Raw genomic sequence first — 21,234 nt, forward strand, 5'->3', positions numbered from 1 at the left:
TACACTGTCTCGGAACAAATGCCACTGACTTAGGGTCACGGTCTTGTAGCTGCTTTCCCATACCTCGGGCAGGGCTGTCTTGTTTTCAGCAGTTCTAAAGTGTCCTTTCTGTAAGTGGAAGGGACAGACCCCTCCCTCCCCACCTGCCCCACAAGGCTGCTGTGGTGTGGGCTGTGGGGCGAGGCGGCTGTCTCAGGTCTGGAGCAGCTCCCTGGCTGCCCCCGCCCTCACCCAGCACAGCCCTGGGTCAGAGGTGACCACACAGAGGCTCAGACACTCACAAGGAATCAGATCGTCAGGGTACAGAGGAAAACATCTTGGAAAGGCTGGTGCCGCGGCTCACTAGGCTAATCCTCCACCTGCGGTGCCGGCACACCGGGTTCTAGTCCCAGTTGGGGCGCTGGATTCTGTCCCGGTTGCCCCTCTTCCAGGCCAGCTCTCTGCTGTGGCCAGGGAGTGCAGTGGAGGATGGCCCAAGTGCTTGGGCCCTGCACCCCATGGGAGACCAGGAGAAGCACCTGGCTCCTGCCTTCGGATCAGCGCGGTGTGCTGGCCACAGCGCGCCGGCCGTGGCGGCCATTGGAGGGTGAACCAATGGCAAAGGAAGACCTTTCTTTCTGTCTCTACCTCTCTCACTGTCCACTCTGCCTGTCAAAAAAAAAAAAAAATTCGGTGCTGGAGCCAGTGCTGTGGCGTAGTAGGTTAATCTTCCACCTGCAGCGCTGGCATCCCATATGGGCAGTGGTTCTAGTCCCAGCTGCTCCTCTTCCAATCCAGCTCTCTGCTGTGGCCTGGGAAAGCAGTGGAGGATGGCCCAGGTGCTTGGGCCCCTGCACCCACGTGGGAGACCAGGAAGAAGCTCCTGGCTCCTGGCTTCGGATCAGCGCAGCTCCAGCTATTGCAATCATTTGGGGAGTGAACCAACGCAAGAAAGACCTTTCTCTCTGTCTCTCCCTCTCACTGTCTGTAATTCTACCTGTCAAATAAATAAATAAAATCTTAAAAAAAAATTCAGTGCTTCTGGCTTCACTTCACTGCCAACCCCTCCTCTACCGCACCCCTTTTATTTCTCTTTTATCTCACAATTTAAATTGCTAAACTTCCAGGGTTTGGGATTTCAACATACAGCTTTATTTCCTGTTTCTTGTTGCCTGCAATCCTTCAAATGCCTTTTTATTTTATTTACTTGACTGACAATAACTGTAACTTTTTATTGCCCTAGTTCCGATTAACTTAAACCAAACTTAAACTACAATTTTATTGGTTCTGTCAATCATTCATGCATTACACTTGTATCACACTGGCTTATCTTTTTCTAAACTTTTCAAATTCTGAATTTTTTTAATTATTCCCTAGTGGGCTGCCTCTGGGAAGATATGGAGGCAGGAGAGCGGACCCCAAGCCTCAGACCCTGCCCTGCCCTGCCCTGAGCAGCCCGGCCTGGTCCTTGTGGGGGCTTTCCTCACACGGGCAGAACAGAGAGGCTCTGGGTGCCATCAGCCCTGAGCCTTCCACGTTCTGTGTCTTGGTCCATTGCAAGTGGCTGTCACAAAACACCTGAGACCAGGTGCACGGGCTTCTCAGGCCTGCAGGAAATACCCGAGTCAAGCTGCCAATGGCTCACTGTTCAGGAGGTTCACAGTCCAAGATTGGGAAAGCGATTGGCTGGCCACGTGGTGAGGACCGTGGAGGGCGATGGTGCCATGTGCGTGGATGAGGCAGGAAGCAGAGGGCCTGGGCTCGGCCCAGCCCTCTGGTGAGAACAACCTTCCGAGGTCACGCCCCTAGGGACCTAGGGCCTTCCCACGAGGCTGTGATTGGGTTAAGTTTCTGCTCTCTTAGTGCCATTAACTTGTGACTGGGGTTTGAAGTCCTGCTGAGTGCAGGAGCCAAGTCAAGTCCAGTCCACCGCAGGGGCAGTTTGGACAGAGTAGGAGTTCATCTGGCCCACAGCTCTGCGGCCTGGGAAGGGCCAAAGCCAGGTGTCGGCATCCGGCCAGGGCCTGCTGCTGCAGCTCACCTGGTGGGGGCCACCCATGGTGAGACAGAGCACGGGTCCAGCTCGGGTCTCTTCCTCTTTGGGCAAAGCTGCTGGCACCATCATGCCCCAGCCCCCTGAGCTCACCCAGCCCTAATCGCCTCCCAAAGACCCCTCCTCAAGATGCCATGGCCTCGGCCAGCCGTTCACATACCAATGTAGGGATCAGTTTCCAACATGTGAGATTCCCTCCACTGCTTTCCCAGGCGCATTAACAGGGAGCTGGGTCATAAGCGGAGCAGCCAGGACTCAGACTGGCACTCCCACTTGGGATGCCGGGTGACAAGCCGCAGTTGAACCTGCTATGCCACACCTTCCTGGTTTTATGGTTGCGTCTCGGTTCTATAAGGGCAAGCCCTTGCTTGTGGAAACCACGCACTAAAGTATTTGGGGATGAAGGGACGTCAGGTCAGCCACTGGCCCTCCAGTGGCTCAGGAAAAGTTAAATAAAAAATTCTTTGTACTGTGCTTGTAACTTGAGATTCGTTTAAGATGAGAAAGGAAAACGTAGCATCGTGAGGAGAAGAAAGTACAGGCTTTACTTCCTTGTTTGTTTTGGTTTTCTGCCTGCGTTTCCCCATCTTTAAATTGAGGATGGCTCCAGCACCATACTGGGAGGGGCACTGGAAAGAAAGATGACTGCGTACCAGTGAGTCTGAGGACAGCAGTGGGGGGCTTGGAAGTGCTCTCCACCCGCCGCTCCCTCCACCGCACGGCGTGCACAGTTTCCATCCACCCCTCGGCTCGGCTTAGCCTCTTCCCAGAGGCCTCCTCGGGGCCAGAGCACCTGGAGCATCCCCAGCTGACAATGAAGGAATGAGTGGACAAATCAGTGAATGAATGAATGACCAGGCGCGAACGCCCCCTATCAGAGAGGATAGAATGAAGTACCTGCCTTAGGCTGAAGGTGGGAGCACAGCACAGCTCCTGAGGGCTCCACCGCGCTGTCATGGACGTAACAGGCAGCCCCAGAGGTGGGCAGTGCACAGCTGAGCTGGCTACAGTGCAGCCCTGGCCACAGATGAATGGTTGCCTCCGTGGACAAGCTGATCGGTTACCCCTACACCAGCAGGGGCGGTGAACGGTTCCCGTCAGCCGCTGTAAGACACACTTAGTCGTTACTGGCAGGCGCTTTACCCCTCCAGACTTGAGGCATCAACTCATTCTGCGTTCATTCCTTCGGTAAATCTGTTCTGAGCACCTCTGCGGCTCTGAGTGGCAGTATCTATCGGACAGTCAGTTAACCTCGGGCTTGGGTCAGGTTCTTGCTGGGTGACTCAGCCATCACTTGCCCCGGCATCTTCCCAGGAAACCCCTGTGCCCCCAAAGAGGACGTCCGAGGAGCCCACTGCTGGGCCTGAAAGTATTCCTGCCGTGGAGGGAGCTGCACCTGCCATGGAGCAGCCCAGAGCTGCTTTTCAGGGGCAGGGCACCCCCAGGGTGGCAGTGGAGACCCTGAGGCTCCTCATCCCACTTCCTGATTTCATAGAAGGCTGTGCCTCAATGTCGACAATGACGAACCTTGCACGGGAACACAAAAGGGTGTCAGTCACTCAACCTCCAGCTTTGCCTTTCGTTTTAGCGCGTGGTTCCGTGGGAGTAGCCCACTCGGCCTGGAGCTACCAGAACACTATCAGGGGGCAGATCCAGTAACCACGGATTGATCAAGGCGATTGATCACGTGTCTAAGACGTTCCGGTGGGAAGACGACAGAATCAGGAAACAGAAGCCCCCAGTATGTGGTTTGGTGAATCACGGCATGTCCAAGTCGATTGCAAACACAGAGTCTCAACGCCGTGGTTACAGGCACCCACTGCTCTTCCGCATGGGCACCTCAGAGCCCTGGAGCCTGCGTGTGCGGGCAGAGATGGCCACGTTGAAGGGATCGCACGGAATGCCACTCAGTTCCTGAACTCCGTCTGTGGTTTGGCTACTCGGCAGGGGTGCCGCAGGAATCAATTTGCGGAAAGCAAATGAGTGCCTGCCTCGTAGCAGGCCCACAGTACCCGAATGTCGGCTTCCGACGGCGGCATTGCCCCTGCGGTGCCCACTGTCCTGGAGCTGACAACCACGCCTCCCGTTCTCGCAGGCATTACTCCAGCCTCGTCTCTGAAGATCCACCTTTTCCCACCTGCAGGATGCATGGAGCCCAGGTCCTGCCTGAGGCTTGAAAACCCCTGGCCCCCGCAGACTGAGCTGGCTAAGGCCTCTGAAGCCCGGGAAGCTCATCTGTCTTTCTGATCGTTTGGGTTTTATCCCTGGACTGCACCAGGCCCTCCCAGCGAGCGGGCTGGCACCTTATCATGTCGCATTTCCCCTCCACCTTCCAATCTGCAGAGCTGTCTCCATGGAGCTGTGTGCCAATCCCACGCCCAGGGCTTAGGTTAAGTCAAGCTACGAAAGGCTGCCACTCCAAACTCCCTGTGGCACCGACGACTGTGTGCCACTGAACATGTCCTGCTTCCTGCAATGAGAACTGCGGGAGAAATAACTTCCTTCCCCCAGGAACGGTGCGGTGGGGTTGCCACTGCACACGGACGGGGAGGAGCTGCAGGTTAGGACAAGGCGGCGGAGCAGCCCTCGGCCCCCGGGGTTCCCAGGTACAGGCATCAGCAAGTGAGGAGAAGGGGCTGTCAAAGCTCCCACATCTTTTTCTCCCTGTGGTGGGGAACTGGTGATGGCAGCCCCTGCGTGTGACACTGTCAGGCACAGCACTGTCAAGGCTCAAGGTCAAGGTCTAACCCACCCTGCAGTGTAGAGCTACAAAATGCTGTTTGCACTCCCAGTAGGAGAGGGAACCTGCCACGTCTGAGGAGGACACAGCGCGTGCCTGGGAGCTGTGGTGCAGGGGCGCAGCCTGTCTGGGAGGGTGCGGCGGCAGACACGGCTCAGTGTGTGCCCACTCCGAGCCCTGGCTCCGGCACACGGCAAACTCACAGAACGGACAACAGTGCTGGTTGTCTCCCTCACTGTCCTGGCGAAAGCTGAGGGGTGGGTGTGTGGCCGCCGGCTCCAGGGTGGCACGGTGCGGCTGCACGGCCTGGGATTCTCGCCCCTCCCATCCAGTGTGGACCGGCCCCAGCCACCAGACTGTGTCTGACTAAGAGATTCATTGAACAGGGTGTGAGTCAAAGGCAAGGTCATGAAAGACAAGTCTCCGATGACTCAGCAGGGAAGCCAGCTCCGCCCCGTGGCCCACGCAGCCAGGAGCTCACATTTCTTGCCAACAACCTGGGCTTGGAAGTGGAGCCTCCAGGCCTGGCCAGTGGCTGAGCCATAGCCTCAAGGGAGGTCCTGGCCAGAAAGGACAGAATGAAAGCTGTGGTCCCCTGGAGCCCCGTGTCACACAGCAGTGGCACCGACACACTGGGTGCATTCGATACGCAGATGCACAGCCGGGGAGGCGGCCCGGACGACTCAAGTGCTGGGCCCCTGCCACCCACGCGGGAGACTCGGAGGTCCAGCCTCGGAATTCAGTCTGGCTCAACCCTGGCTGCCGTGGGCATCCGAGCAGTGAACCAGCAAACGGAAGGGCTCGCTCTCTCCCTCTCTCTCACTCACTCTCACTCTGCCTTTCAAATAAAAAATAAATAGGAATGGGATGTGACCAACAGACGCAAACCCAAGGCCGAGCAAAGCCTGGCACCCCGGCCCTCGGACACCCCCTGCCTCCCTTCTGCTCCCCACACCTGGGGGTTTACCCGACTCCCCCCTCCCCACACACACTCCACCCAGCCCTGAGACAGTGGCCACGACTGCCTGCAGTGGGGGCGGTGCCCCATATGGCAGCGGCTGCACCCACTGCGCCCAACACCGGCCGACGAGTGCTGATGGAGCACCTGCTGGAGTCTGGGCTTTGCTCAGGTCCCGGGGATTTCTCTGTGCACAGAAGACGCCCACGCGGGGCCCACGACCGGCGGGTCCTGGAGCTCTGAGGGCCCGAGCTCGGAAGGTGACCGGCAAAGGCCTCTCTCTTCCCCAGCCCTGCACCAGCCCAGCCCCACTCCTGCCACATTCAGCTGGCTCCCTCATCCCTTCCTTTAGTCGAATGTGCTACTTCGCTAACCACTTTTCCCCTTCCCAACTTTGTATAAAGACTCGAAGCATGCAGACAACGGTAAACTCCCACAGCACCTCAATCCAGATTCAAAAAACTGTGAACTCCTGACACATTTGGAGTCTCTTCTCTCTCTTCCTCCTGGACTGTATGAAAGTAAATTGCGGCCATGGTCATTCTCCATCCAGTCTCAAATGTCCAGAGGACAACTTCTGAGGACAAGAATTCCCTTCTCCAGGAACACGGCATCTACACCACACCTACGGAAATCAACCACGGCTCCAAAGTAATCCCACACCAGCCTGCGTTCAAATGTCCTCCCCACCCCCGCCGTGTCCTCAAAATGGCTCGCATGGCTGGAATCTGCAAATCAAGATTGGGGTGCCGAGACCTTAGCCGGTGGCAACCATCTGGTTGTTCCTTAGACTCTGTAATCGAAGAATCTCCCCCTTGTGTTGTTTTTTGTTTTATTTATTTATTTATATTTGAAAGGCAGAGTTAGACAGTGAGAGAGAGAGACAGAGAAAGGTCTTCCTTCTGTTGGTTCACTCCCCAAATGGCCTCTAAGGCTGGCGCTGCGCCCATCTGAAGCCGGTAGCCAGGTGCTTCCTCCTGGTCTCCCATGCGGGTACAGGGGCCCAGGCACTTGGGCCATCCTCCACTGCCTTCCCAGGCCACAGCAGAGAGCTGGACTGGAAGAGGAGTAGCCAGGACTAGAACCCGGCGCCCATATGGGATGCCGGCGCCACAGGCGGAGGATTAACCAAGTGAGCCACGGCGCCGGCCCCTGTGTTGTTTTTCGAATGTGCAGGTGTATGGCGCAGCATGGCCCCGCCGTAGGTTTGTGTGACTGCCTCCTCGTGTACTGTTTAATTTGTTCTTTCTCTCCCCATACTGACTTTAAACGGGGAGTTAGGGCTGCTGCCCGGTTAGAAGCAGAGTAGATATTGTTAGCTAAAAGGCGCCAGGGCTGTGCCTGAACCTGAGCGGTCAGGAAGCTCTCGTGTCAGCCAGGCTTGGGCACTGGGTTTATCTGGAAGCTGCAGACCGCTTCCACGGAAGAGATAATTGCAAATCGTAAGCTGTCTGTCCAGCGAGCATTTAGCTTACAGAAATATCTTCTCCCCTTTGGTCTTTAACCAACGGCTTTCAACATTGGCTACTGATTCTCCCGAGCCAATTATTCCCTGAAGAATTGCAGAATGGAGCTGTCCTCGTGTCCCTTCCTCTTATGTGAGCTGGCTTTCTTCTGTGCAGACTGTGTCTTTGTTTTTTGATTTGTTTTGTTTGTAGAACACTGTGGACTCATGATGGGGGGATTTTTCTCTTTAAGATTTTATTTATTTATTTGAGAGGCAGAGTTACAGACAGAAAGAGGGAGAGACAGAGAGAAAGTCTCCCATCCACCGGTCCACTCCCCAAATGGCCACGATGGCCAGAGCTGGGCTGATCTGAAGCCAGAAGCCAGGAGCTTCTTCCAGGTCTCCCACGGGGGCACAGGAGCCTAAGCACTTGGGTTGTCTTCCACTGCTTTCCCGGGCCATTAGCAGGGAGCTGGATCAGAAACGGGGCAGCCAAGACTTGAGCTGACAGGTTCCTGCCATCCGCACGGGAGACCCAGGCAGCACCCCTAGCTCTCAGCCTCGACCTGGTCTAGTTCCAGCCATTGTGGGCATCTGGGGAGGGAAACCACAGACAGGAGATCTCTGTATCCCTCTCTCTCCTCTCAAACTAAAATAATTTCTAAAACTAAAAAAAAAAGGAAAATGACTTAAATAATTTTTTCTGTGTGGTTGTGTTGCCAGTTTGATAGTGAAGTAAATTCATTTTTTAGGTTTCTTTTCAATTCTCAGGTTTGACTGTTTTCCCCATAGTTTTAGATTTTCTATTTGAAAACATGAAGCGTCTACGTGGGTTACAAGCGAGCATACATAAGACGCTACCCTCAGAGAAGTGCTGCCCTCCACCCAACTCAGGAAATACCCATTTTAGGGGTTTTCCTCCTTTTCTGGGGGAAAGAGTGGGCTTGCGGCTGTTGGAGCTGAGTTCAGCGGGGCAGCAGGCTGCTGCGTCGCTCACCTGGGGTCTCTCGCTCACGCCGCGGATCCCTTGCTATCAGTCAGAGATACCTGCTCGGCCCTGTCCTGGGCAGAGGCCAGCTTGCCTCAGCTCCCTTTTCCTAGGAGTAATGAATGACACTCCAAGGAGCGAAACAGCTCACTAAAGCACGCTCCGAGGAGGGCGGGCCCGTGGGGAGAGCACTCGGAGCCCGTTTTGCTGGTTTGGGGCTTCTACCCCTAAAGTCTGAGGGGCATTAACTGGTGCTGTCACCAAGGTGCTCATGATTGGCGTTTGTGATTGACAGCTGGGAGTCACCTGCTTTTCAGCTCTTACCAGTCTGCCTGAACTCTCATTTTATCTGGATAAACCACGAGTTAGACTGCCGACTGTGTGGGCTGGATGGGTGCCTGCAAAGAACGGGGTCCTGGTCCCTCCCCGCTTGGGGGTGCGGCCCCGCCCCAGCTGCTCCGGCCTCACTGGCTGTGGGCAGAGCTTGCGTCGACATTCTGTGGATGCTACTGCTCTCCCCTGCGTGGTCACAGCACAGGGCGGTCACCCCGTGTGCTCGGGAGAGACACGGAGGTCGTTGCCCCTACATGGAAGGGGAGTGTGCAATGCCTTGTGTGTGCTGGCGTGCCGTGTGCTGTCACGTTTGGTGTCGCTTCCTCCTGGGGTGGCATTGCTGGGTCAAGGGGTAAACGCTCGACCAATTCTCGCTTTTGTGCAGTTGCCTTCCCTAAGGGACAGATGACTGCTCGCCCACCAGTGCCGGTTTCCCCTGTTCGTCACCGAGCAGTCCCACTGGATTTCAGTCTGGGAAATTTAAGACAACTGCACAACCAAAGGAGACACACAGCGTGTGCAGTGCTGGAATCCAGGGCCTAGGTGTGAGGACCGGACAGGGTTGGGGAACAGGGTGTGGGGGGGACAGGGTTGGGGGACAGGGTGTGGGGGGACAGGGTGTGGGGAGGACACTGTGAGAGGGGACAGGATGGGGGGACAGGGTGTGGGGGGGACAGGGTGTGGGGGACAGGGTTGGGGAGGACAGGGGGACAGGGTGTGGGGGGACAGGGTGTGGGAGATATGGTATCGGGGGATACAGGTTTGGGGGGGATACAGGGTTGAGGACACAGGACACAGAGTTGGGGAACACAGGGTCAGGGGATACGGTGTTGGGGGGCACAGGGTCGGGGATATGGTGTTGGGGGAACACAGGGTTGGGGGACACAATGTTGGGAGGACGCAGTGCGAGGAGGGGACACGTGTGCTCCCAGGTTGTCCAGAGGGGAGGGTTTTTCTTTTCTGTCTCTTCTCTGGCCCCCAAGAGGAGTCCATGGCGTCTCAGAAGTGCTCTCCCGGCGGCAGGCTAGCGTCCCTTAGATCTAAGAGTGAATGCTAATTCCACCTAAAACCATGAACCTCTGGCACCGCACCCCCGCACCGCACTCCCCACCAAGAAGAGGCAGGAACGGCCGAGTGAGGGCCAAGCCTGCAGCCGGAGCCCAGCAGAGCCAGGCCCACAGGTCCTCTATGGGGAAGAGACGGCCTGGTGGGCCGAGTGGCTGCTGAGATGGGGGTCACTGAGCTGGCGGAGGGGAGGGGCACTGCAGGGCAGAGCGCGGCCCAGCTGGGAAACCCGGAGGGGCGGGGTGGGGGGAGCAGCTGCTTTGGTTAGCAGGAGGGAGGGGTGCACAGAAAGACACGGAGATTTCACTCCTTTGCCCTTCCCGCCCCCAGGGGTGCTGTGGCGGAAACAGGGGTGCCTGAGTGATCAGCACACTCACCTGTTAGGGGCACCAGGAAGACCCCGAGTTTCCACTTTCTGCAGACTCCCCATCAGCAAAAGCACCAAGGGCCTGGGGTGTGCCAGGGGCAGCCGCACAGAGAGCGCCAGTAAAGTGGCCAAAGCCTGCGCGGAGGTGGCGCAAACACAGCCGACTCCGGGTGGGCATGGGGGTCTTCTTGGAGGAGGGGCAGGCAGGCTAGAGCCACGCAGGAGGGCGGGGAAGCTCCTGGTGATTTCTTTTTGCTTTGCATGGTTTTTATAAATTTTTATTTGAGGGGCCGGCGCTGTGGCACAGCGGGTTAAGCCGCCGTCTGCAGCACCGGCATCCCATGTGGGCACAGGTTCGAGTCCCGGCTCCTCCACTTCCGATCCAGCTCCCTGCTGATGGCCTGGGAAAGCAGTAGAAGAAGCTCCAGGCTCCTGGCTCCTGGCTTCGACCTGGCCCGGCCTGGCCATTGCAACCATTCGGAGAATGAATCAGTAGATGGATGATTTCTCCTCTCTGACTTTCAAATAAATAAATAAATAACTCTTTAAAAATTTTTTTCATTTGAAAGACAGTGACACATACACAGAGAGAGATCCTGCTAGTTCACTCCCTCAAAGGCCACAGCAGTCAGGGCTAGGCCAGGCCAAAGCCAGGAACTCCATCCAGGTCCCCCACGTGGGTGGCAGGAGCCCAAGCACCAGGGCCATCCTCCGCTGCTTTCCCAGGTGCATTTGCAGGGAGCTGGCTGGGAAGCGGAGCAGCCAGGACCCAGGAACTGGTACTCCAAGGGGGCTTACCCCGCTGAGCCCCAGCGCCAGCCCTCCCTGCCGGTGACTGCTTGGAGAACTCTTCCCATAGAACTGTGGTTTCGGTTGGAAAGGAAGCGGCTTTCTGGTTAGGGCGCATAGCCGGGGATTTACGGAAGAAGAAGGGGGATTTCTGGGGAAGGGACTATTTTTATAAGCACCAGCAGATTAGAACATCAGGCAAAGGGCTTTAATTCTAATGATGCCAGGAAGCAATTTCGCTGCAAAACTGGAAGTCGTGATTCTTTGACAACTGGAGAGTTTGTTCAGAGGTGGATTTATGTAACAAGTTCAAGGATGCCTCCCCGCCCCAGTCAGGTACATCCAGACACCGCAACACAGCCCCTCCACCTTGGTCAAGGTCCTCAGCTCCCCTGCGCTAAGTGGGTGCCCATGAGGGGCCTCCTGTTGCTTTTACAAAGCGACTTTCCCCTCCTGTTACATAAGTGGCACATTTATTGTAGGAAAAGTTTTAAGCACAGATGAGTAAGAAGCGGAAAATTCCTCAGAATCCAACCAACCAGCTACCAGGACTGTGAAATAGTTTTGCTGATCATTTTTCCATTCCTTTTAAAAGTACGTATGCTTGAAATTCCAGACATCAAATTCTATTGACAAACAGAATGGGACCACACTGCATCCAGTTTTAGAACCTGACGCTTATTAAACACTCTTCTAAAATCATTCTAATGGCGCAATATTCCATTGCAGACACGTGCCATAACTTAAATAGTATTTTATTACTGGGACATTCAGGCTGCCCAATTCCCTATTATTAATAACATCACATCCTCGCAGCTAAATCTTTTGGAGCAGACTGTTGGAAGATCCTTGGGAGACATTCCTAGAAGTGGAGTCTGCAAGGTGTGTGCACGCTCGCAGAGTGGTGATGTGTGTTGTCACACTGTCCTCTGGAAAGGCCACAGCACTTCACACTGCCACCCCCAGGGACGAATGACAGCCTCCACGCCGTGCTGACTTCTGGCTGCTCATTTTTAAAACTCTCTGATATCTGTGTTTCCAGGATGCCTTTAAAATATCCTGCTGTTTGGGGCCGGCGCTGTGGCGCAGCAGGTTAAAGCCCTGGCCTGAAGCACCGGCATCCCATATGGGTACTGGTTTGACTCCTGGCTGCTCCACTTCAATCCAGCTCTCTGCTATGGCCTGGGAGGGCCGTGGAGGAAGGCCCAAGTCCTTGGGCTCCGCACCCATGTGGGAGACCTGGAGGAAGCTTCTGGGTCCTGGCTTCAGATTGGCTCAACTCCAGCCATCATGGCCATCTGGAGAATGAACCAGTGGATGGAAGACCTCTCTCTCTCTTTTTCCTCTCTGCCTCTCTCTGTAGCTCTGTCTTTCAAATAAATAAATCTTTAAAAAGGAGAGAGAGAAATATCATGCTTTTCTTTACTACATATTGCTGCTGTCACCAGTTCCAAAGAGCTTTGAATTTCAAGGAAGAAAAGCATTTGCCAACATGCTGAAGCCTGGTTAAGACCCTGGAACTGAACCGTTTGGGGGGGGGGGGGGGTCTCTCATAATGCCATCCACTTCTGCACACCGGTCTATTCACAAGACCCAAGTCCTTCGACAATTGGCCCTGGAGACTCCACAAAGAACATTCTTTCTACAGCTGTGATAACCTTTCATTTCAAGAGGAAATGAAAAGCTATTTTATTACTTACTTCTGGCTACAGAAACACTTCTCTCAAGTCCATTTATTTATCGTTTTCAAGAAGCAATGGATAATTTCTAATGATCCATGTTCCTAAGGGCATGCTATTCCTTCAAGTCAACTTTCCTTAAGAATGGACATCTTTTCCTCCCTGTTTCCTACTCTACACAGTTTTGCAGCATTTGCTGAATGGTTAAAGTGATGCATGGCCATAGTGACTCAGCCTTGAATGCTGGCCACCTAACCGGTAATAAGATCACTTTCTGTCTGTATGGTACACGACGGTTTACAAAGTGATTGCACAATGCAGGACCAAATTCAGTCTAGCTATATGGTCTACCAGGTAATATAAAATGGATCCATCTGTATGGGAGGAAGAGAGACAGCTTCTTCCTTTATAGTTTTAAGTCCTAATTAAGAATTTTACACACACACACACACACACACACACGTACAATCGCTGTGGCCACACCTAAAATATAATTCATGCACATCTAGGCAGCCCCTAATCTTATTTACTCCTGATCTCACCCTCAGTATATCTTGGAAATGGCCGTATTTATTCCTTAGGTCCCTCTTGCTCCAAGATGCTCCTATGGTCAGAAACCAACGACATCACCCACAGCCCAAACTCCCAGGCTCCCTGCATCCCTGACTCCTTGTTGGGGATTTTCCAGAAAGACCCATGTTGCAGGCCCTCCTCATTTCGGCAGCTCATCCGGAGTCAGCATGGCGAGCCTGCCCCGGGAAATCCACTTCCAACAAGGCTTCTAACTGTCTGTGCCTCCTAACGGAAGACGCAGCCCCTGCTGGCTGCAGCCTTTTAAGGACACAGGAGCCATCCACATCCTTGGGAAATTCCATCATGCCTCAGCCAAGCAGCACCCTGCAGGCTGCCTCTCGGGCCTGGGAGGGAGGAGAATTCTTGGCCACCTATTTTTAATTCAGAAAATGGATTCAGTTTTGCAATATCAGGCTTCAGCAACTCAGTGCTAGGATTACGGGCCTGCTTCCCAGTCACTGAAACTCGTCCAGTGGCACCTGTCTCCTTAACCCAGATGGAGGTCTCTGTGCATCTCCTCATCGCTCTGGCCTTTTCCCACTTAACCAAAAGCACAACCATCCGCTAAGGCAACCATGTCAAAAACTGAAAACACTCCTCACGTCGCCAGAACACTGGCTTCAGTTTCAGTGGCTTCTTGGACTTGCCGTGACATGTCACACACGTCTTCCAAGCTGAAATGCCGATCCAAGATGTCATCACCAAAGAGATCAGGAGCGGAAGCGTTGCTGACCGAAGGAGCACCTGCTACCCTCAACGGCTGCAGCAGAAGCAAGACTGGAACCAAGAGCCTGTGAATCCTGCCCTCTCTACACCAGACAACTTCAGGAAGTCCTTGGAAAATGAGCATGATGAAAAAACTATGCATGGATTTCAAAATACAGCTGCATCAAAATACATTTATCTTCTCATTCCATTCTTCCGTGAACTTTTGGAAGTTCTCTCCTGTTAGGCAGCAACGCTTACCCAATGCCTCCTGGGCAAGCAAAGATAAATGACATCCTCATACCTGCCCCAAAACGCTGGGGTCCACGGGAGGAAAGACCATGCGAATGACAGGCAAAGCTGTGGGTGGTCTCGGGAGGGTCCCTGCGCTCATCTGGGCAGCCCTAGCCTGGGCTGGCCATGAACTCTACTGAATGACCAGCGAGGTACCAGGAGCTGTTGGAGACAGCAGACATGTGGAGTCAGAGATGAGGAGAGCAACAGGCAGCTGTGTCTGGAACAGATGGAAAGACAGAGACAGACAGACAGACAGACAGACACCAGGGAAGTGAGGGCTGCTGGAGGAGAGTGGTCACAGTTCTCTAAACCTGAGGCCAGGCTTGGCCTGGAGTCGGGGGCAGCCCACCAGCCCACCCTCACTGCTGATGCCAGCTGCAGACTTGGGGTTGAGCCCAGTGAAAGAACACAGGTTTCAGTCGCCCACAGGGGCGGAGTTGAGACAAGCGCCCGGGCCCAGTGCGTCCAGTGGGCTCCTGCTGCGGAATCGTGGGCAGTGCTGTCTCCAGCAGCAGTGAGCACAGAGGACTGTCCATCAGACGCGCTCACCTGGCCCCGAGCCCAGAGTTCTGGCTGGGGCTGGGTCACACGGAGCTGGCTGGCTGCCAACCCCTCTGGCGGGTACACTGCTACCACGTGACCCAAAGCCCCGCCGTGCCTGGTGTTCCAACACTCGAGCCACCACCTCCCAGCCACTTAGAACAAAGGTCAGACGTGTCTTTGAACGAGATTAATTCTTTCTTTAAAAAGATTGTTTATTTTGTTTGAAAAGCAGAGAGAGAGAGAGAGAGACAGAAGAGAGAAAAAAAGAGAGAAGAGAGAAGAGAGGATAGAGATACCTCTTCCACTGGCTGATTTACTCCCCCATGTGGCCACAGTGGCCAGGGCTGGGCCAGCCTGAAACCAGGAGCCTAGAACTCCATTCATATCTGCCACGTGGGTGCAAGGGCTCAGGCACTTGGGCCGTCTTCTGTTGCTTTCCCAGGTGCATTGGCAGGGAGCTGGGTTTGGAAGTGGAGCAGCCAGGGTGTGAACTAGCATCCATACAGGAAGCCGGCGTCGCAGTCAGCAGATTAATGGCCCAGAGATGGATTCTGTACCCCACGGCACTAGACTGGTTTTGCTTTCATCTTGTTTCTGTCATGTGTGACAATCCCACATTTACGAATTACCTTCCATGAGAATGGAAGGTAAAACACGCGCCACCACGTCACCAGCCACACAGCAGGACAACCTCCTGGGGACAGGCTGGGGGGTCCTGGAGGTGCAATCTTCACACCGGTCACTTGGGGCCTCTGGGCATATTGGAGCCACAGTGAGGGCAGCAGCGTCCTCTCGAGCACACATCTTGTCCTTCCCCGTTCCCTCCCTAGACCCGGGGATCTCTCACCTCCCAGGGGTCAGCTGCTGGGGCCGCCTGCAGGGGTCACTGCATTGGTTTCAAAGCAAGCAAAAGGTCTTTTGAGAGTGATAGAAGCCAACTGCTGTATTAATGAACTTAAAAGATTCAGTTAATTAAAAGCTGTCAAGTGCTATTTCTGGAAGCTCCCAGGATGCATTTGAGGAATGCCTTCTCACTGCCAAACAACAGAAACCAACGAACCAAGCCATCTTCTTGGTAGCTTTACGAATAACAGTTTTTTTAGCATCCAATAGTCTGGTGCCACACCTTGTCACCCTGAACACAGAGTTAGGGAGTGGCTTCCTTCTCCCATGTGATGGGGTCTTGGCTCTCTGTCAACCATTCCACGGCAGCAGTGGCCAGCAGAGCGGTCTTGGTTTAATCCTCTGGTCCCGTTCTTCTCTGCTAAATAAATTTGATGAGCCAGATCATCTCTACGCATTTTTCTACTCCAGAAATCTTCCCTTGGGATCAGGAAGAAATGATATGAACAGAAACAAAGACGCTGGACAGAAGACATTGCCACATGAGCCAGAACCTATTTTGCTTCCACTATTTAACTTTTTAAAAATTGTCTTCATTATTTATTTATTTGAAAGGCAGAGAGACAGACCGAGCTTCCATTCCGTCCTCTGGTTCGCGCTCCAAACGCACTCAACAGCCAAGGCTGGGCCAGGTGGAAGCCAGGAGCCGGAGCCTCAGCCCAGGGCTCCCACGTGGACAGGAGGAGCCCAACTACTTGAGCTATCGCTGCTGCCTCTCCAACAGTTAATTTTTATAACCCGAGGAAGAAATAAGTAACCTTTAGATAAAGTACCTAAAATAATTCCTTTTTTAAAACATGCCATTCATTCATTCTTAAATATTTATGTAGCACCTACTGTGTGCCAGTCAGACATAAATATTTGAAATATTTCTCAATACTTCATTTTGCAAATGATTCCGAGCCCAATGTCAGCGAAGCAGAGGTTTTAATAATAGCCTGCCTAATAGCACAGAATATGACAGAAAATAGAACATGTGGAGTTTACCTTGAGGTTACCCAGCACTCGGGCCTTGCTTAACTGCTTGTATAATTAGGAGGGTATTTTTAGCTTCGTTTTCAATCGGAAGGCTTTCTTACACTCCCCTTCATATGTATAACTTCACTTTAAATTTTCTAGTTGTTAGAAAGATGAAGCTTTTCGGTGCAGCAGAGTGTGAAAGTGACAGCTCTGCTGCGACGTCAGCCTGCGGGGAGGCAAGGCGTGCAAAGCAGTAGGTCCTGCCGAGTGCCCACGGACTCCGCAGGGTGCCCACCCTGAGACGCCCGGTAACCGAGCGTCCCAGGGCCAGGCAAGGAGAAAGGGCCTACTGGGCCACCTCAGTGCACTGAGGAATGCCAGGGACGTCACCCGGGGGAGCAGAGTCCCGGGAGAAAGCCAGGGCCTGGACAGGTACGGAGAGCCCAAGGCGTAGAAGAGCTGGGCAGGGCAGTGCCGCCACCGTACCCCCACAGGCTGCTGGGACGTGAGCGAGGTGGGCGGCAGCCACAGGAGGCGGGAGGGCCCAGGTAGACCCCTGGCCTAGGGAAAGACGGTCTCTGAGCACCAAGGGAGGGGGAGACTGCTGGGCAGCCTTGGGGGATCCAAGGAGCTCCACAGCCACGGGGGTGTGCACTGGTGGACACACTGTGTGCACTGGTGGACACACTGCGCGGTGATAGACACACTGTGCAGTGATGGACAGACTGGGTGCACTGATGGACACACTGGGTGCACTGGTGGACATACTGTGTGCACTGGTGGACACACTGGGTGCACTGGTGGACACACAGAGTGCGCCGATGGACACACTGTGCAGTGATGGACAGGCTGGGTGCACTGATGGACACACTGTGTGCAATGATGGGCACACAGAGTGCGCCGATGGACACACTGTGTGCAGTGATGGACACACTGGGTGCACTGGTGGACACACTGGGTGCGTTGGTGGACAGACTGTGCTCTGATGGACACACTGGGTGCACTGATGGACACTGGGTGCACTGATGGACACACTGGGTGCACTGGTGGACAGACTTGTGCAGTGATGGACAGACTGTGTGCACTGGTGGACAACTGCGTGCACTGGTGGACACACTGGGTGTGCCGATGGACACACTGTGCAGTGATGGACAGGCTGGGTGCACTGGTGGACACACTGGGTGCTCTGATGGACAGACTGGGTGCACTGATGGACACACTGTGTGCAGTGATGGACACACAGAGTGCGCCAATGGACACACTGTGTGCAGTGATAGACAGACTGGGTGCACTGGTGTGTGCGCCGACAGGAGGTGCTGGAGTTGGAGCCACCTCGCAAGGTCCACTCGGCCTCCTGGTGGGATGTTAGAGGACATGGACACACTGTGTGCACTGGTGGACACACTGGGTGCGTTGGTGGACACACTGGGTGCATTGGTGGACAGACTGTGCTCTGATGGACACACTGAGTGTGCTGATGGACACACTGTGTACAGTAATGAACACACTGGGTCCACATGGACATACTGTGTGCACTGGTGGACACACTGTGTGCACTGGTGGACACACTGGGTGCACTGGTGGACACACTGAGTGTGCTAATGGACACACTGTGTACAGTAATGAACACACTGGGTCCTCATGGACATACTGTGTGCACTGGTGGACACACTGTGCACTGGGGGACACACTGGGTGCAGTGGTGGACATATTGTGCGCACTGATGGACGCACTGAGTTTTAGGAGTTTAGGGGTGTTATACATGGAATGTTTGCCTCACCCCCAAATTCTTACATTGAAACCCTGACCTCCAAGGAGGCGGTATTAGGAGGTGGGGCCGGAGCAGCGATGGGGCCAGGAGGGTGAGGCCCTCTCCACCCACGCACTGCCTTAAAGACAGCGCTCAGCCCTGTGTGCACCACGAGGGCCCTAGGAGGATCAGACAGCCTGCCGTGGCATTTGTCAGCCGCCCAAACGGGGCATCCGGGAGAGGCTGCTCCGGGAGCAGACTCAGAGTGGAGCCCCGGGCCCTGGGCCTGCCTTGCAAAACAAGAACACACGGCTGTATCTTAGTCTGAGGCCTCAAAGGGCCGGGGACCTGGGCCTGGGAGGGAAGCGACAGCTTTGAGAACTGGGGTCCAGTCAAGCTGGGCAGCCCCTTAGCCTCCGAGTTGGGGAAGAGGCAACCCCGGGGACCCCATACCTGGCAGGGGCCCATCCCCTCCAGGTCAGCGCGCCGCCCGCCTCGCCCCTCCCACGCCTCTCCTCCCACAGCTGCCTGGGGCCAGACTGGCTAGGGCGCTACCGAAGTCAGCCACGCCTCTCCCTGCGGGAGTCCTTGCACCCCCAAACGAGAGACTTCTTAACTTAAATGCCACGGGGGTGGGACGGGCGGGGGACGCGCGGTCTCCACGCTGTCCCCACTGCAGCGCCCGCCGCAGGGGGCCACACGGAGCGGCTCTGGCGGCGCACACGACCTCGGCGGCCCTGGGCGCGCCCTGCTGGCCTCGGGAAGCGGCGCGGGGCAGCGAGCCGGACGCCTCGCGGGCCGGGGTCCGCCGCGCGGTCCCGGAGCACAGGGCTGCTCGTCCGGCGCACGCCCACCTTCGGGCCCTCGCCAGGCCGCCCCCGCTTGGTAGCCGCCAGCTGTCTGGACAGCTGCCCCGAAGCGCGACTGCCCGGCCACGCCGGGGTCCCGGGGTCGTCGAGGGGCTTTGTCCTGCCTCCAGACCCACCAGGTTTCCGGGTTGGGCCCCTCGGATGCGTAAGGGTTGGGGATCGGCGTGCAGGGAGGCCCCGAGACCCCAGTCTCTGCCTGGGACCCGTCGGAGGCATCTGCGGCGGAGACACGTGGCTCGGGGAAGGGGTCGGGGACCCCATCCTTGCTGGCGGGCCCGGCTTGGCCAAGGCGCAGGCTGGAGCGCACTTGGGGGTCCGGAAAGTCGCCGCGCCTCCAAGAGCGTACCCAGAGCCGGGGCAGCGAGGAGGGGGCGGGCAGGCGAAGGCGCAGCCCCCGGGCCCCCTCCCGCCCTCGCCGGCTCCCGGTCCGGACTCGGTCGCCTTAGGGGAAGAGGCGCGGGCGAGCGCTTGGTCCCCGGCCTCCCGCCGGTCCCGCCGGGCCCGGGTCGCGCCCGCCCCAGGCGCCCCCGCCCCGCGCCGCCGCCCGACCTCGCCCCCGCCGCGCGCGCGCCCCCGCCCGCCGCCCTCGTTGCCGTGGCAACCCCGGGAGCCTCCGGGCGCGCGCGCGCACCCGCGAGAGCGCTCGACAGCGGCGGCGGCGGCGGCGGCGGCAGCTCCGGCTCCAGCCGCGCGCGCTGCGACCCCGCTCCGGAGCTCGCGCGTCGCCCCCGGTGCGGCCCCGGGCCCCCTGCGCGGCCCCCTACCGGCCCCCGCGCCCGCCCCGCCGCTAGCCCCCATGGAGCTGCTGGCGGCCGCCTTCAGCGCCGCCTGCGCCGTGGACCACGACAGCTCCACCTCGGAGAGCGACGCGCGCGACTCGGCGTCGGGACACCTGCCCGGCAGGTGAGGACGAACGGACCTCCGGGCCCCCTGCGCGCCACCGCAGTCCTGTGCCTGTCCTCCTTGGCGCCCCGGGCGGCGGGCACGGATCTGCACGGCCTATCCGCAGCCCCCGGCCCTCGGGCCCCCGCCGCCCCTGCGCCCCAGTGCCTCCCCCAGTCCCCGCTGGGGGGCCGCCACCCCCCGGCCGGTTAAGGTTGTGTTCCGGCCCGGACCGCCAGCGCCCCAGGCCCTGCCCGGGGTCGCCTCGCGCCCTCGACCCACGCTCTGGGCGCGCGCGTCCCTGTCGGCAACCCCCTCTGCGCGTTGCGGGGCACGGGGGCTGCAGGATCAGGGTCCGGGAGGGGCTGGGAGTCGTGGAACGAGAGGCGGCCTCTTGGCCATGGCACCCGTCGGGGTGGCCGGTCGGCGCCGGGGAGCGGGCAGGGCGCGCCAAGTTTCCGACGCCCGCTCGCTAGGTCTGGACGGGCTGGTGTGCGAATGAATCATCGGGTCGCACCCCGGTGCGGCGACAGAAAGGGTCTGTAGGGCCCGCCCGGCCCGGAGGGGCGGCGGTCGCTGGGGCCACCCCGCCTGGACGGTGCTGGACTGGGTCCCGCTGGCCGGCAGCCCCTCGGGCGGACGCTCGCGGCGAGTGAGCCAAGGCGTGTGGTTGCCCCAAAATAACCAGCCCCTGCCTGCTCCCTCTCTGGCAGCGAGTCGTCGTCCACCCCGGGCAATGGGACCACGCCCGAGGAGTGCCCGGCCCTGGCCGACAGCCCCACCACGCTCACCGAAGCCCTGCAGAGGATTCACCCCATCCCCGCCGACTCCTGGAGAAACCTCATAGAGCAAATAGGTGAGCGACCCCTGCGCGCGCGATGCGGCCCCCGGCGGGCTGGGGGTCTCCCTGCTGGGAGGCCGAGTGAGCGCGTGAGCCTGAGCGGGCTGGGGCCCCATCTTGACGTGCGTGGCTCTGAATGGCTGTGTGGGTAAAACGGCCGCATTTCAAGTGTGCAGTGCGCGAACTAATTGAGCGAGGAGGCGTCTGTCTCTGGGGAGGTCCACCCTGGCGCAGTGCTTTCCCGCGACTGTCTCTGTCTCCTGCCATTTCTTCCCGGCGCGCGCGCGGGGGGGGGGGGGCGGGGGGGTTGTCGGCCAGCGCTGCTGAGCCAGGCAGGAGCGAGTACTCCGCAGGCCCACCAGAGAGACCCCAGAGAAAGTCCCAGAAGGGGCTTGGGCCCCTGGGAGCCGCGATGGAGGTGCCCCAGCTTTGCACAGGAAAAGAAAGGGGGGAGGTTGGAATCGGAGGGGATGCCCCTCCAGGAATACGGTGGGCAGGGAGCCAGGCGCCCTC

At 57.2% G+C, this 21,234-nt stretch overlaps 1 protein-coding gene across 2 annotated transcripts in view; it reads left to right on the forward strand.

Moving 5' to 3' along the window:
- The window catches only part of NGEF (neuronal guanine nucleotide exchange factor), a 100,409-nt gene that overhangs the window by 38,911 nt on the left and 40,264 nt on the right, over positions 1 to 21,234 (forward strand). The window contains exons 1-2 of one of the 2 annotated variants that reach the window (XM_051834195.2): positions 19,670 to 19,901; positions 20,594 to 20,736. In XM_051834195.2, coding sequence (XP_051690155.2) covers positions 19,795 to 19,901; positions 20,594 to 20,736 — 250 coding nt within the window. In that variant the 5' untranslated portion in view covers positions 19,670 to 19,794. Of the gene's footprint in view, positions 1 to 19,669; positions 19,902 to 20,593; positions 20,737 to 21,234 lie in introns of those variants that run through there. The other variant, XM_051834194.2, reaches the window with a different exon arrangement.

The sequence above is a fragment of the Oryctolagus cuniculus genome, chromosome 3 (genome assembly GCF_964237555.1).
Source record: "Oryctolagus cuniculus chromosome 3, mOryCun1.1, whole genome shotgun sequence".
NCBI classification, from domain to species: domain Eukaryota; kingdom Metazoa; phylum Chordata; class Mammalia; order Lagomorpha; family Leporidae; genus Oryctolagus; species Oryctolagus cuniculus.